This window comes from Artemia sp. Qi Xiang Cuo, chromosome 2 (genome assembly GCF_049724085.1).
Source record: "Artemia sp. Qi Xiang Cuo chromosome 2, ASM4972408v1, whole genome shotgun sequence".
Taxonomy (NCBI): domain Eukaryota; kingdom Metazoa; phylum Arthropoda; class Branchiopoda; order Anostraca; family Artemiidae; genus Artemia; species Artemia sp. Qi Xiang Cuo.
In genome coordinates this window covers 79,532,565-79,546,080 of record NC_142795.1, presented here as the reverse complement: position 1 = coordinate 79,546,080, position 13,516 = coordinate 79,532,565, and the positions used below count along the sequence as shown (strand labels likewise).

Sequence of the window (13,516 nt, the reverse complement as noted above, 5' to 3'; positions counted from 1 at the left end):
ACAAATCCATTGTTCCAGTTTTTCATCCATTTTACCCAGTTGATTAGCTACCAAGACACACACACACGCCCGCCTACATTCAACTGGCTGCTGTATTGAACAAAAATGTATCAATGACACACCAAGCGATCACTTTCATGCTAATAGCGAGTTCTATCTACTTCTAATTAAAAGCAGTGCCACCTCTGCTAAAACGTTCCAATCACATATCGCAATTGGCTAATGTCCGTAACGCTCAGCTCTGAAAGCAACCGTTTGACGTAACACGACGGGTAGCTGAAGCCATCCTGCTAAGTGCATTTTTCTCATTGTAGTCACAGTTTTATCAATCTTCACAAAAGAGCGATTGTTAGATTTTTTTTGGTGCCTGTAGTCGGACAGGCAATCCTTAACTGTTAAAGTCCTTTAGTTAATTATTGTTTTCAGTTTATTTATCGTGTTGTATTGAACGGTCTATGATAAATCATTGTGAAAAGTTTCCTAATATGCTAATTTTGTCTAGGGGTAAAGGATTTGGCTAGTTACCTAGGGCATGCTGGTTCAATTCCCGTGCCGACGGGATTTTTCTGTCAAGATGAATTTTGAAAGGCTCAATTTCCTTCTGTTTCATTTTTTCATTGCAGCCAGGCTTTCTAACCAAAAATGGAATGTCTCCGCTTTCAAAATATTAAAAAGCAAAAGAACCTCTATCTAAAGCTGAAACAACCAGTATCTGAAATTACAATTTTAGAATTATAAGTTTCTATTTTTAAAAGGAAAATAATGTGATCTTAACAGTGTGAATTTCTCTTTTGGGTCCTGCTTTTCAGCGTCTGTATGTCGCATAAGAAGTTTTTAAGAAGCCTGTCGTTCCACATCACTTCATGTCTAACAAAATAAAGGTTAGTATGACTAGGGCACGTTTTATGGATGAAAACTTGCCGAAAATTGTACTTGTTGCCATTCTAGTATTGGCCAAACAAAACAGAACGTCATCGTATCGGGTAGGAAGAGTTTTAAGACCAAAGTTTGAAGGAAAGGGAAAATTTGTGAAAAGGACTAAAGAATTAAGCTCTGAACAGCTTCAGACGGAGGAGGAACGTGTGCTAATATGTTTGCTTCAGGTGAATGAGGGCTATGACGAGTTCTTCGTAATAGTATGATTTTACTGAGTTTTTAGGACTGTGATGAGTTAGTAGTTATTAAGAGTTCTTAGCTTTTATTAGTAGTGGAAGGAGTTGTTATTCTTCCTTTGAGGCTATAGGCATGAATTGTCCAATGAAAGCAGCCCGTGTTTTGGCGAATTAAAATCTTTTCTATAGAGAAACCTAGATCTAGTAATAAGTTCCAGTCATATAATACTTCCGAGTTTCTGTTTTTTTTTTCTGTAATGTATTGAAATAACTCAATCGTTGTTTCAGGTCGCAATCTCCGGCCATAAACAAAAGTATCTTATCCACTGATGCTACCCTTAGGGAGAGGAAGGCAATTGAATTCTCCAGGGAGGAAGAGCCAGTCCCATCGAAGGTATTTACTTTTTCTCAATTTGCTTTGTGGTTTATTTCATTTTGTGACTAATTTGTTTTTCCAATCTTTGCTATTAATATGAAAAAATTAGGAAATAGGTATGTGTAATGATTATAATTAGTAAGTGATTGGAACGAGTATAAATAAGTATTATTGTAATTAAAAAGATAACTGAGGAATAAGACTTTATTTAGAGGATTGGAAGTGTGGGAGTCTACTTGAGATCAAATGATTTTTTTTTTAATATTAAAATGTTTTAGCTTAGAGTGTGTTCTCTCAAAATTTTGGTAGAGTATCTCCATAAATCTTTTCCTGAACAATCTTCGGAAACACAATATTTCCTTCTCAAGCTTCAAGCAATAAAACAAGCACCGGATTTCCTAAAACACCCATCTTGTGCTATATTTCTGGACTACTTTACTTATGTAGGAAACTTGTATAAAATTAGAAGGAAATTCAACTATTGTTCTGACCTGAGATAGAATCACGCCCCTGGTGCATGGTATACTTAAACTGGCTGAAGCAGTTGCGAAACGGAATAGGTCACTTATACATAATCTTACCCATTGAAAATAAACTTATTTACACTTTGAAGAACTCTGTCACATCTCCTACTCGTTGAAATTAATAGCCACTGTGAATCAACTGGCGGGAACTTTGTTTATGGTTGATCTTCGAGCTTAATACTGCTATTAGCCGGCGTTATATGGTAGCTACTATATGGTAAGTTCACAATCTGTGGCTTTTTTCTAGCTGATGGTTCTATGTGTTTACCGTAGGATTCTCGAATTCGAGTAGTTGTGATTCGATACAGTTCGACTAGTAGATATTCGACTCGAGTTCAACTAGTAAATATGATACAGAAGATGCCTAATAGTAGATATAGTAGCTATAGTAGAATAGTAGAATAGTAGCTCGAGTCGAATAGTAGATATTCGACTCGAGTTCGACTAGTAGATATGATACAGAAGATGCAATAGCACATACAAAGTATTTTGCCAGTACTAGATGTTGAGAAAATCGGATGAGAAATGATGGTCTCGTAAAGATAGGTTCTAACCAGTTATTGTCTGTTCTTTGTCATTATTATACTATGTGTGGACTCACAGAACTGGGTCCTGGCTCAGGCTGTAAAGGCCCATTAACGTTGATTCTTGGCTTGTTCTTTCTTTCTAGTCGCCCTGTATTTGTCTATTGGTGTGTCATCAATCGAAGTGGGGGGGGGGGTAGGAAGTGATGATGATTTATTTGTATTGCAGCGCTGAAAACGACAAAGGTCATCCAGATATCACTTTCGCCTTCACTAAAGCGTTTTTTTAATGTTCAAGCTCATTGTTTGTATCTAAACTCTTAAGCATTCTTAAGGGGTGAAATAATTGATCTTTTTTCTTCTTTTTTTGTCTTAGAACTTTTACGGCCATCTTGTAGAAGATGAACGAAAACGGACTATCTATTTTCTTGTTAGCTTTTTTATTTATTTGTTTTGGTGTATGATGAAATTCGTCTGGGGATAGGTAGCCTTCGCCTCCAGCTTGCCTCTCTATTGGCTCTTTTTAGAAACGTTCATCTGCTTATTTTTTATGCATTAATAAAATAAAATGTGATCAAAGAGGACTCAACTCTTGCTCATTTTTGCACCTATAATGTGATATGGTATTTAGTAACAGTAAAAACCTTTTTTTGCCACTTAACACAAAAATAAACAACAACATAAAACTTATAAACAAAAACACACCGTTAAATCCATACTAGTAAATAAAGAAGCTAAAGGAATGGTTTGTATGTGTCATGCTGGTATTCACTAACTTCCCCAATTTCTTCAAGCCCATAAAACTTCTGTCACTTAATATAAAATACATCCTTTCCTGCCTTTTATACATCCCGGAAGTATGTCCTCCCTCAGTTCATTTAATTCTTACAAAAACCCAAATAATTAATTAAATCATCCTTCCCATCTCCACACACTGGGAAATTACGAGTATCTTCGACCTCACTCATCTCAAATACTTTCTCTTATCTCAGAATGGTAGAAATTTCCTCTTGCCAATATTATCCACTTTAATTCCTCCTTATCAAAATTGCCTAAAAATAAAGTACATCCCCCCACGCTTCCTTAATTTTATGATAGAGAGGGAGAGATGGGAACACTGATATCTCTAATTACCATTTCTAGACTTCCTGGTTCTCTAAAATGATCCTTACTCGTTTGGCTACCATCCCAATTTCGAGCCTTAACCTTTCCCGTTATTCCAAAGCCTAGATTCTCCTCAAGTCTGTAAAATATATCTTACTTGGCTTGCCCAAGAACCCTTGTCCTATCTTTCAAGCATTCATGGTATGCTGCCTTTAGTGGTCCACTTTCTATGTTAGTTTCTCCCAATACCTAACCTTGCTAACTAGTCTATTTACTCTTAGCCAAAGTCTTAATCAGCCTGAAGTCGGGCTTTAAAACTAGTCCATTAAATTTAGGCTGTAAGGCTGTAAATAAAGCCAAAGTCTTAATCAGCCTGAAGTCGGGCTTTAAAACTAGTCCATTAAATTTAGGCTGTAAGGCTGTAAATAAAGCCAAAGTCTTAATCAGCCTGAAGTCGGGCTTTAAAACTAGTCCATTAAATTTAGGCTGTAAGGCTGTAAATAAAGCCAAAGTCTTAATCAGCCTGAAGTCGGGCTTTAAAACTAGTCCATTAAATTTATCACTTGAACTTGAAATTTTTTTAGAAAAATGCAAGTGAATTAAATCTTAGATTGACTTTACTGAATCTCGGAGCCCAAATGAACAGCCAAATAACTCCCATTCGAACCATAACTCGGGCAAAGATATAAAATAAGACATGATCACCGCTATGATTGAGAAGCTACAGTATGAGGGATAAAAGAATATGATGAACAAATTTTCTAAAGAAGAAAGGGTCTATTAATCAACAAAAAATATAATAAAACATGAGGCAAAGTTTGTTAGGTAAATATTCACCCCACTAGGCCTAAATTTAAATCAACTTATGAAAGGTGACGACAATCACCCACCAAAAAAAAAACAAACAAGAAACGAGAAAAAATCAAATAAAAAACCATTCGGCATCTCCCATCATCAAACCATCAAACAAAAAAGACAACAATTTGATTAACTTAATAAATAAAGAAACCGGAAAACTCAACACCTATCCTTTTCATGAACTGTAAAACAATGGCTTTTCAAAAACCTTCGGAACTCACTTGGGTTTGATTCCTGCACAATATTCTGAGGCAAACTATTACAGGCGCTAGGAAAATACAAAAAAGGAATATTTAAAAGCATACCTTTAGGTGGACACCGGTTGAACCCTTAGAAGGGGGGGGGTCATGATTGAATCTCTAACTTATCCTCCTTTTGAAATATTCGGTTCGTTTTTGTTTCCAATCAGAATGGAAAATTCCTCTCTCCAGCCGGTAAAATTATTTTAAAATACGAGACAGCTTTCTGCTTATGTACTGATACAAAATTATGTTTTGGGGTACTCATTTAAATGTGTGTTTAAAATACTTTTATTTTTAGATAGGGGAATTTTCTTCAGAAGACTTCAAAGAATTCTTCTTTCAACCAGAACTACTAGCCGAATTCTGTAAAATGACATCGCTTAATCTTTTACATTCAATATCTACCATCTCCTGCATAAGTTTTGATGTTAATTATCTCTAAAAAGATGTTAATCTTATCTTTGGATCAATTAATACCTGCCTCAAATTGAGCAAAAAAAGTATACTGGCTTTATACTACTACTAACAACTGACTGCTGCACCAAACCGCTTGAGGTCAACGCAGCTGCACCTTCATCCAAATGTATTGTAAGCTTCTCTCTTCGCACCCTTGCAAGAAGTTTAGATTTCCTTTAAATCCTTTCTTACGACCTCTTCCCACCCCGTATTGGGATGACTTGCTTTTTGTTTGGCCCTATATGATTGGTCGAAAAGGACGATCTTTGGCAATCTGTCATCCTTCATCTACAAAGTGGTCCTAGCCATTTCAACCTTTCTCTCATTATAGCCCTTGAAAGATGGACAAAACTATATATTTCTCGTGGTTTGCTCTTTGAAATGCGGTCAGTCAAATGGGTGCCAAAACAATCTGCAGACAATTCCTCTGGAAAATATCAAACAAATCCTCTTCCGTCTTCCCAAGTGCCCACGTTTCAGAAACATATATGGTATTCTGCTACATTTATAGGAGTTTACAATAAACGTAAGAGGTTTTAAAGGAATGGGAAAAGGTAATGGGGCAAAACGATGTGCGTTACTTCACTGAAAAATTTGAATTGTGCATTTCAAGTGTTTGTAATTTGTGTTATTTTAAGGGTCACATATGACACAAGGATTAATTAGCTCTTTTCTCCGAGAGCAAATGTTTTTATACTTTTTTTTCTAGATTGAGCTTGTTGACTTGACCGACGAATCCAAATCTCCAGCAACTCCTACAGCTGATAAGTATGCTTTGGTACCTCGGCGAAATTCGTTTGCCAATGAGTTTTCAAGTCAACTGGAGAGTAATTGGATGGAAGATTTGTAAGAACTTTTTTTAAGCAATGAAATTATCATAGGCAACGCAATAGCGCTGCCTAAGTAAAGAACGATGTGGTCACAATGCATTATTTATTTTTGGTTCTTGGTCTTAGAACAGGGCACTTCGTATCTAAGGAGTTGTCGTAGAAACTTCGAAAAGGGCTCATTCGATTGGAAATTGGAGTGGCTCATGCTCTTTTTATTAGTCGAATGGGATTGGAAGGCAACTAAAACCTCTTCCACGCCCACCATTTCCCCAAACACACCCAATCAAAATTTTTAGATAGCCATTTTGTTCAGCCTAGTTGATTTCCTGATAGAAATCATGTTTTTGAGGAGGACACTCCCCCAAAGCCCTCAGGGCAAGGTCTTTAAGTTAAGCCCTGGGGGCATACAAGGTTTTTACAGAAAGCTTTGTCGTAGAAACTTCAAAAACGGCTCATTCGATTGGAAATTGAAATGGCTAGTGCTCTTTTTAAAACTCGAAAGCGATTGAAGAGCAACTAACCCCCCTCTCACGCCCACCTTTCCCCCGAACACATCCAATCAAAATTTTGAGGTAGGTATTTTGTTCAAAGTAGTTGAAAGGTCCGGAAATTATATCTAAGAGGGTGATGCTTCCCCTCACAGCCCTCAGGGTAAGGGTTGTGTTATGCCTTGGGAGCATATAAGGTTTTTATTGAAAGTTATGTCGTAGAAACTTGAAAAAAGGCTCATTCGATTCAAAATTCAAAGGGCTAGTGCCCTTTTTAATAGTCGAAAGTGATTTGAGGGCAACTAGCCCCCCTCTCACGCCCAACTTTTCCCCAAACACATCCAATCAAAATTTTTGGATAGTCATTTTGTTTAATGTAGTTAAAAGTTTTAGAAATTAGGTCTTTGAGGATGATCAGAGCCCTCGGGGCAAGGGTTGTAAGTTATGCCCTGGGGCATATAAGGTTTTTATAGATAGTGATGTTGTAGAAACTTCAAAAAGGGCTTCCCACCATTTCCCGAAACACATCCAATAAAAATTTTGAGGTAGCCATTTTGTTCGACGTAGTTAAAAAGTCCGAAACTATATTTTTGAGGGTGAAACTCCCCCCACAGCCCTTCGGACAGGGGTTTTAAGTTATGCCCTGGGGGCATATAAGGTTTTTTTTTATAAAAAGCGGTGTCGTAGAAACTTCAAAAAGGAATCATTCGATTAGAAATTGAAATGGCTAGTACCTTTTTTAATAGTCGTAAGTGATTGGATGGTAAGTGACCCCCCTCTCACGCCCACCATTTCCCCAAACACATCCAATCAAAATTTTGAGATAGCAGTTTTCCTCAACGTAGTTGAAATTTCTGGAAATTTGTTCTTTGAGACGTTAGTTGAAACTTCTGGAAATTTGGTCTTTGTGGATGACACTTCCCCTCCCCCCCCTCCTCAGCCCTCAGGGCAAGGGTTATAAGTTATGCCCTGGGGGCATATAAGGTTTTTATTGAAAGCTTTGTCGTAGAAACTTCAAAAGGACACATTCGATTGGAAATTGAAAAGGCTAGTGCCTGTTTTAATAGTTGAAAGTGATTGGAGAGCAACTAACGCCCCTCTCACGCCCACCATTTCCCCAAACACATCCAATCAAAATTTTGAGATAGCCATTTTGTTTAACGTAGTTGAAAGTTCTGGAAATTACGTCTTTGAGGATGACAATGCCTCCACATCCCTCAGGGCAGGGGTCGTAAGTTATCCCTGGGGCATATAAGGTTTTTATAGAAAGCGTTGTCGTAGAAACTTAAAAATGGGCTCATTCAATTGGAAAGTGAAAGGGCTAGTGCCGTTTTTAATAGTCGGAAGTGATTGGAGGGCAACTAACCCCCCTCTGACGCCCACCATTTCCCCAAAAACATCCAATCAAAATTTTTAGATAACTATTTTGTTCAACGTAGTTGAAACTTCTGGTAATTTGGCCTTTGAGGATGATAACGCACCCACCACCCACCCCCACCCCTTACAGCCCTCAGGGCAAGGGTTGTAAGTTAAGCCCTGGGGGCATATAGGGTTTTTATTGAAAGCTTTGTCGTAGACACTTCAAAAGAGATACATTCGATTAGAAACTGAAAGGGCCAGTGCCTTTTTTAATAGTTGAAAGTGATTCATGCCCACCATTTCCCCAAACACATCCAATCAAAATTTTTCGAGATAGCCATTTTTTTTAACGTGGTTGAAAGTTCTGGAAATTAGATCTTTTAGACTGAGAATCCCCTCCTAGCCCTCTGGGCAAGGGTTGTAATTTATGCCCTGGGGGCATATAAGGTGTTTATAAAATGCGTTGTCGTAGAAAGTCCAAAAGGACTCATTCGATTGGAAATTGAAATTGCTAGTGCCTTTTTTAATAGTTGAAATTGATTGGAAGGCTTGACATTTTTATAGTAAAGATCGATGTGGGTATAATGTATTGTTATTTTTTCCTTATTTTCTAGACCTGGGCACTTCGTATCGAAGGAGTTGTCTTAGGAACTTCGAAAAGGGCTCATTCGATTGAAAATAGAAAGGGCTAATAGTCGGAAGTGATTGGGGAGCAACTAGTCCCCCTCCCACGCCCACCCTCCCATTTTCCCATTATGTTTAAAACTAAATGTTGCCTTAAGATTAAATCAAAATGCACTGTGTTAATGCTAATTCCCAATAAGGCATCTCAGCAGTATCCCAAGAACGACTGAGGGTATTATGTTCCAAATTTCGGGGCTACTTCTGCTCTTAAAATTTAACTAAATAAAAATAGCATAAGTGTATCCAACCTATCAAAGAAAGTAAACAGATTTTTTTGCGGAGGGTATCAAGTTTTATTTTTTTGGTCAGCTAGAGGAGGTATAACACTAAACTAAAGACTTCTATTTGTGTCCAGATTTTTAAAAGGGTGTATAATGTTAAAGATTTCGGAATAATTGTCTCAATTATATAAACAGTAAGTCAAACTTTAAAGTCTTAAAAAAGCTAAAAGATTTAAAGTATTATTTTCTTTTTCCCTGAAAATACTTATGTCAACATTAAAAAAACAGAAATTAATACAAAAAACTTGTTCCACAAAAAAGGCTTTTCAAAGAAAAGTAAAAAACTTCATTAAACAAAAAATGAGCAAAAATAAAATCAAATAATCTCCCAAGCGTGAAACTACCGCAAATCAGCATATTTATATAAAAATATATTATAACTATATCGTTAATAGTATTATAGTATTATTGTATTATTATAATATATTATGTTGGATCTCCGGGGATATCAATTCGGGAAGATCTATTTTCGAGTTCTAAAGAATTTCCTTTCCAACATTTTTGGTTTTGTTTTGAAGCTTATTATTTGATTTTAAAATAGCATGCGTAAAGGTTCTTGAGAGAGGAAATTTGAGGTAATTAATTACAAAAAACAACAAGAAACAAAGTATAGAAATATGTTTAGTCATTATCAAAAGATGTATATTTACCTACAACTATCCAAAGGGGGGGGGGGAGAGATCTGGTTTTGCGAGCAACTATCAACCATACATGACATAATCCATTCTATAATAATATTTTATAAGTGTTAGGGTTAATAATTCTTTTGAAATTATTTGGAACATTCTTTGAACTATTTAGAACTACCAAACATAAGTAATATAGTTCGTCTTCTTATTTTTAAAAGTATGTGGGTTGACATTACTTTGAGCAGTCTGTGAAACCTCGGGCCAATTTTTGGGGCCCTGGATTGGCAAAGAGAATAACGAGCCTGCTGCGAGTGTTTTTTATATGAATATTTCGAATATTTTTTATATTTATAAAGTATATTTATATGCATAAATATAATTAGCATTATTTATATTAATGTTATACATAAATATATAAAAAGATAAATATATTTATATTTTTTAAATTTCAATATTTTGTATAACATTTTATAACAATTTATAACATTATCAAAAACAATCATTAGCAAAACATGTTCCAGTATTATTGCCTAATATTAACTGCATAAACTTAAGGAAAAGTACTTAGGAAAAATAAACCATATATTGGTACAATTTTAATGCGTTCATAAATCGCCCTAACTGACGTACTACAACATTCATTTGCCTGAATCCGTATTGCTTCATTCTGCGAAACACGAAGAGACAGGAGATGAACATCAAACGTACTAATCAAAATTGAACAACAGTCGAATAGATAGGGATACAATAGTGAAGAATACATTGTATAAAGAATAGACACAGGAAAAATAAAATTACAAAATGTAATAGAATAATATTGCCGCAGACTTTGGCTGCTGTTATCTCTAAATACTTTTTAAAACTTAAAACCTCATCTACAAACACCTTCAGATACTTAATAGCTTCAATTCTGGGAATTGTAAAAATCCCACAATTTATGCCCCTTTTCTATGGATAATAAAGTTTTTACTGACCATATATAATCATGGTTAACTTTGAACAATTAACTTCTTGCCCATTTGCGGTAAGCCAATCAGAAAAATGTTTAAACTGGAATATAAAGTTTAGAATAACTTTTTTTCGTAGCAGTTTCGTATAAATGAAAACTGTCCCCGAGGAAGGGAGTAGTACCAAGCCCCCCCCCCCTCCGAAGCCTATACTGCTTGAAATTAATTTATTCGCGTTTCTTTGCTCAGATACAAAAATATAAAAAAACAATTGACATAATACCACAGCACTATGTATAACAATCACTTGTTTCCTCGTGAGAATCCTTCTAATTGATCAGGACCAAGGCCGTATCCTGGGGAGTGGTTAGAGGGTTTGAACATCACCCCACCCCTCCCGAATTGTTTGTAAACCGTAACAAAATGAATATAAACAAATTTTGATTCGTTTTTTCGTATTCCCCCCCCCCCCAAAAAAAAAAAATCCTGGATACGATCCTGATCTGGACACAGAAATAATAAGGAACTGCTCTTTTAGGAAAATAAAAAGAGACCAAATAAATAATGTTTCCAAACCTGTTTAGTGTTCAAAATGAACCGCATTTGAAAGTGTATTATAACTTGTTGGAATTAGTTTTGCTTCTATAGTACTGACCTGTTGAAAAGGTTTAATCTTCTTTTTTTCTTGTTCTCTATTGTAGAGTTTGAAAAATGGATTTGTATCAACCGTTTTGGAAAAAGTGCACTGTCAAGCATGCTCGAAAGAATTTAATTAGGGAGGATACACAGATTTCTTGGTAGAGTATGGGTTAGTAAAACTGAAGAGTTCGTTTATTTAGAAAATAATGTGCAATATTGAAAATCCTAAAATAGTTACTGTGGTGTGGTTGACACGAATGTAAGCCTACCATGCGTATTGGCCTAACAACAGTTGTTGCGCTGGAATGAACCTATCCAGAGCTCGAATTGACAAAACCTGTGGCTCACGGCTATGGCGTGAAACAGGATTTAGAGCCAGATTTGACACTGATGGTATTGTATATATGTAATTTTTTCTTTTGAAAACAACAGTTGGGAAGGCCATAATATCTCGAAAACTTTAGTTCGCTTATCAGAAAACAAAGAGCGTGTGACATTCATTAGTTTCATTCTAATAAAGTAGTATATTCAACAATCTGTTTTTTCTTTTTTAGAGAGTCCTCTGTAAGATCAATTCGGATACATCGAAGAACAAACGAGCTAGAACTGGAGTCGGGCTTCCGATCGTTGAAGGAGGATAATGAAGGCTTTGCTGAGAAAGCAATCGCTTTGCGAACTGAGAAAATTGGTATCCGTGACATTTTCCTGTCTGAAGAAGTAGAGATCATCGAAGAAGAGGAGGCCCTCCCCGAAATAACAGAAGAAATGGAGGTATGGTATTTGAGGCTCGTTTATTTTTAATCATTTTCGTGCCTTCTTTTTACGTGGAGACTTCGGGTGAGCCCTTGTGTAAAATCCAAAAGTATTCTTTCTTAGGTTTTGTAATTTTGGGCCAATGACTTGGCCCTAAGCTCTATTGGGGTTTAAATTGCCTCCAAACAACCTTGAGATTTGAGAAGAGACCTGACCGAAGACCTGGCTCGTTCAGAATTTTCGAAACCTCTTCCTGTAACACCCAAAAATTTAATTAATTATTTATTTGTGAACTTGTTGTAAAAAGCACAAAAACACACAAAAAAACGGAGATGGATGAAACAACTGCTTTAATATTCGTAACTATTTTTACAAACATTTGACATTTAACGTAGTATTTTGACAAAATTAAACTGTGCGATTATGTTTTGTTTTGCACTTTGACCAGTAGCTTTGACTTTGGGTTTTGCTACTTCGATTTCAGATACTATTTGTGAGTTCCTATACCATGGAGGCAGGGGTTGTAGACAGGAGCGCCCATATGGGGGGGGGCAGAGGAGGCTCCAGCCCCACCCCCCTGGCTGAATGATGCTGCATTATATTTTATATTTTTGTTTTTATATTTCTATTATACAGCATTGGAAATGCCGATTAGACCAGCTAAGTCCCCCCCCCTAAAATTCAGCATATGAGCGCCAATGGATGTTGCTTATAAAATCGGAAAAACTTCGATCTTGTATTACAAAATAATTGGTCAAAATATATTTGAATTAATGAATTTGTAAAAATCCAATTCAAACCAGGCTTTGTCACTTTGAACTCTGAATAAATAATGGAATTAACTTAAAGCTCTTTGCTATTTTCAACCGAGGTGTACAGAGGAGGAGATGGAATAAACCTGCGGATTTCCTCCTTCCACTTAGATGAGGTAGAATATCCCAATAGTGCATAATTTATATAACATTTGACGGCCCAAAAATTCTGTAATCATACCCCCCCCCCCCCAAGTTGAAAATGGCCTTACCTGGTAGTAGCTTGGGTTTAGTGGATGCCACGAAGAATTTGCTACAAACTTTACTGAGGTTGAAATTGCTACTTTCGCCGATAGTCAGTACAATGCAGTTAGCTTTTTAATTCAACTTATGAGGAGAATTTAATAAAAGACGAACTGCTCCCAAGGCTATCCATTGCTGCTTGAAATTCGATTCTGTCGCTTTTTCTTTGCTCTGGTGAAGAATTTTCTCTTCAGCATAACACCATGTAGCAATTTAACACCATATATTGTATGTAGCAAATATTTTTATTGTTTAAATAATCCTAGGCAAAAATTGGCTAAGGACGACGAAAAAATAGAGAAAGTAAATATCGATGCTGAATGCAGAATTTGACACCAAATTTTGTATATAGCAGTTGTTTATTATTGTTTTTTTTTCAATACTTTTGGAAAATTATGTATAAATGAATGAATGTTTTTTTGCCCACTTTAAGGAATCACAAGCGGAGTTATACAAAGGGTAAAAAGAATAAAAAAAAAAGACAAATCCTAAAACAAAACATTAATAACGAAAGATATCTGAAGGTTTTTTCTTAATCAGGTTAAGCCAAAAGATCTGAATCCTTTTTTGCATAGCCGGATATGAACCTGGAATACCATACTCTTCACTTATTAAAGAATTTCTTCTCCAGTGGGGCGAAGATAACAAAAACTTT

General features: G+C 36.0%; 1 protein-coding gene across 1 annotated transcript in view; it reads left to right on the top strand.

The window, feature by feature from the left end:
* Window positions 1-13,516, top strand: part of LOC148955656 (uncharacterized) — a 68,920-nt gene that overhangs the window by 32,641 nt on the left and 22,763 nt on the right. Inside the window, exons 7-9 of the mRNA XM_089108295.1 lie at window positions 1,401-1,506; window positions 5,906-6,042; window positions 11,608-11,824. Coding sequence (XP_088964421.1) covers window positions 1,401-1,506; window positions 5,906-6,042; window positions 11,608-11,824 — 460 coding nt within the window. The remainder of the gene's footprint in view (window positions 1-1,400; window positions 1,507-5,905; window positions 6,043-11,607; window positions 11,825-13,516) is intronic.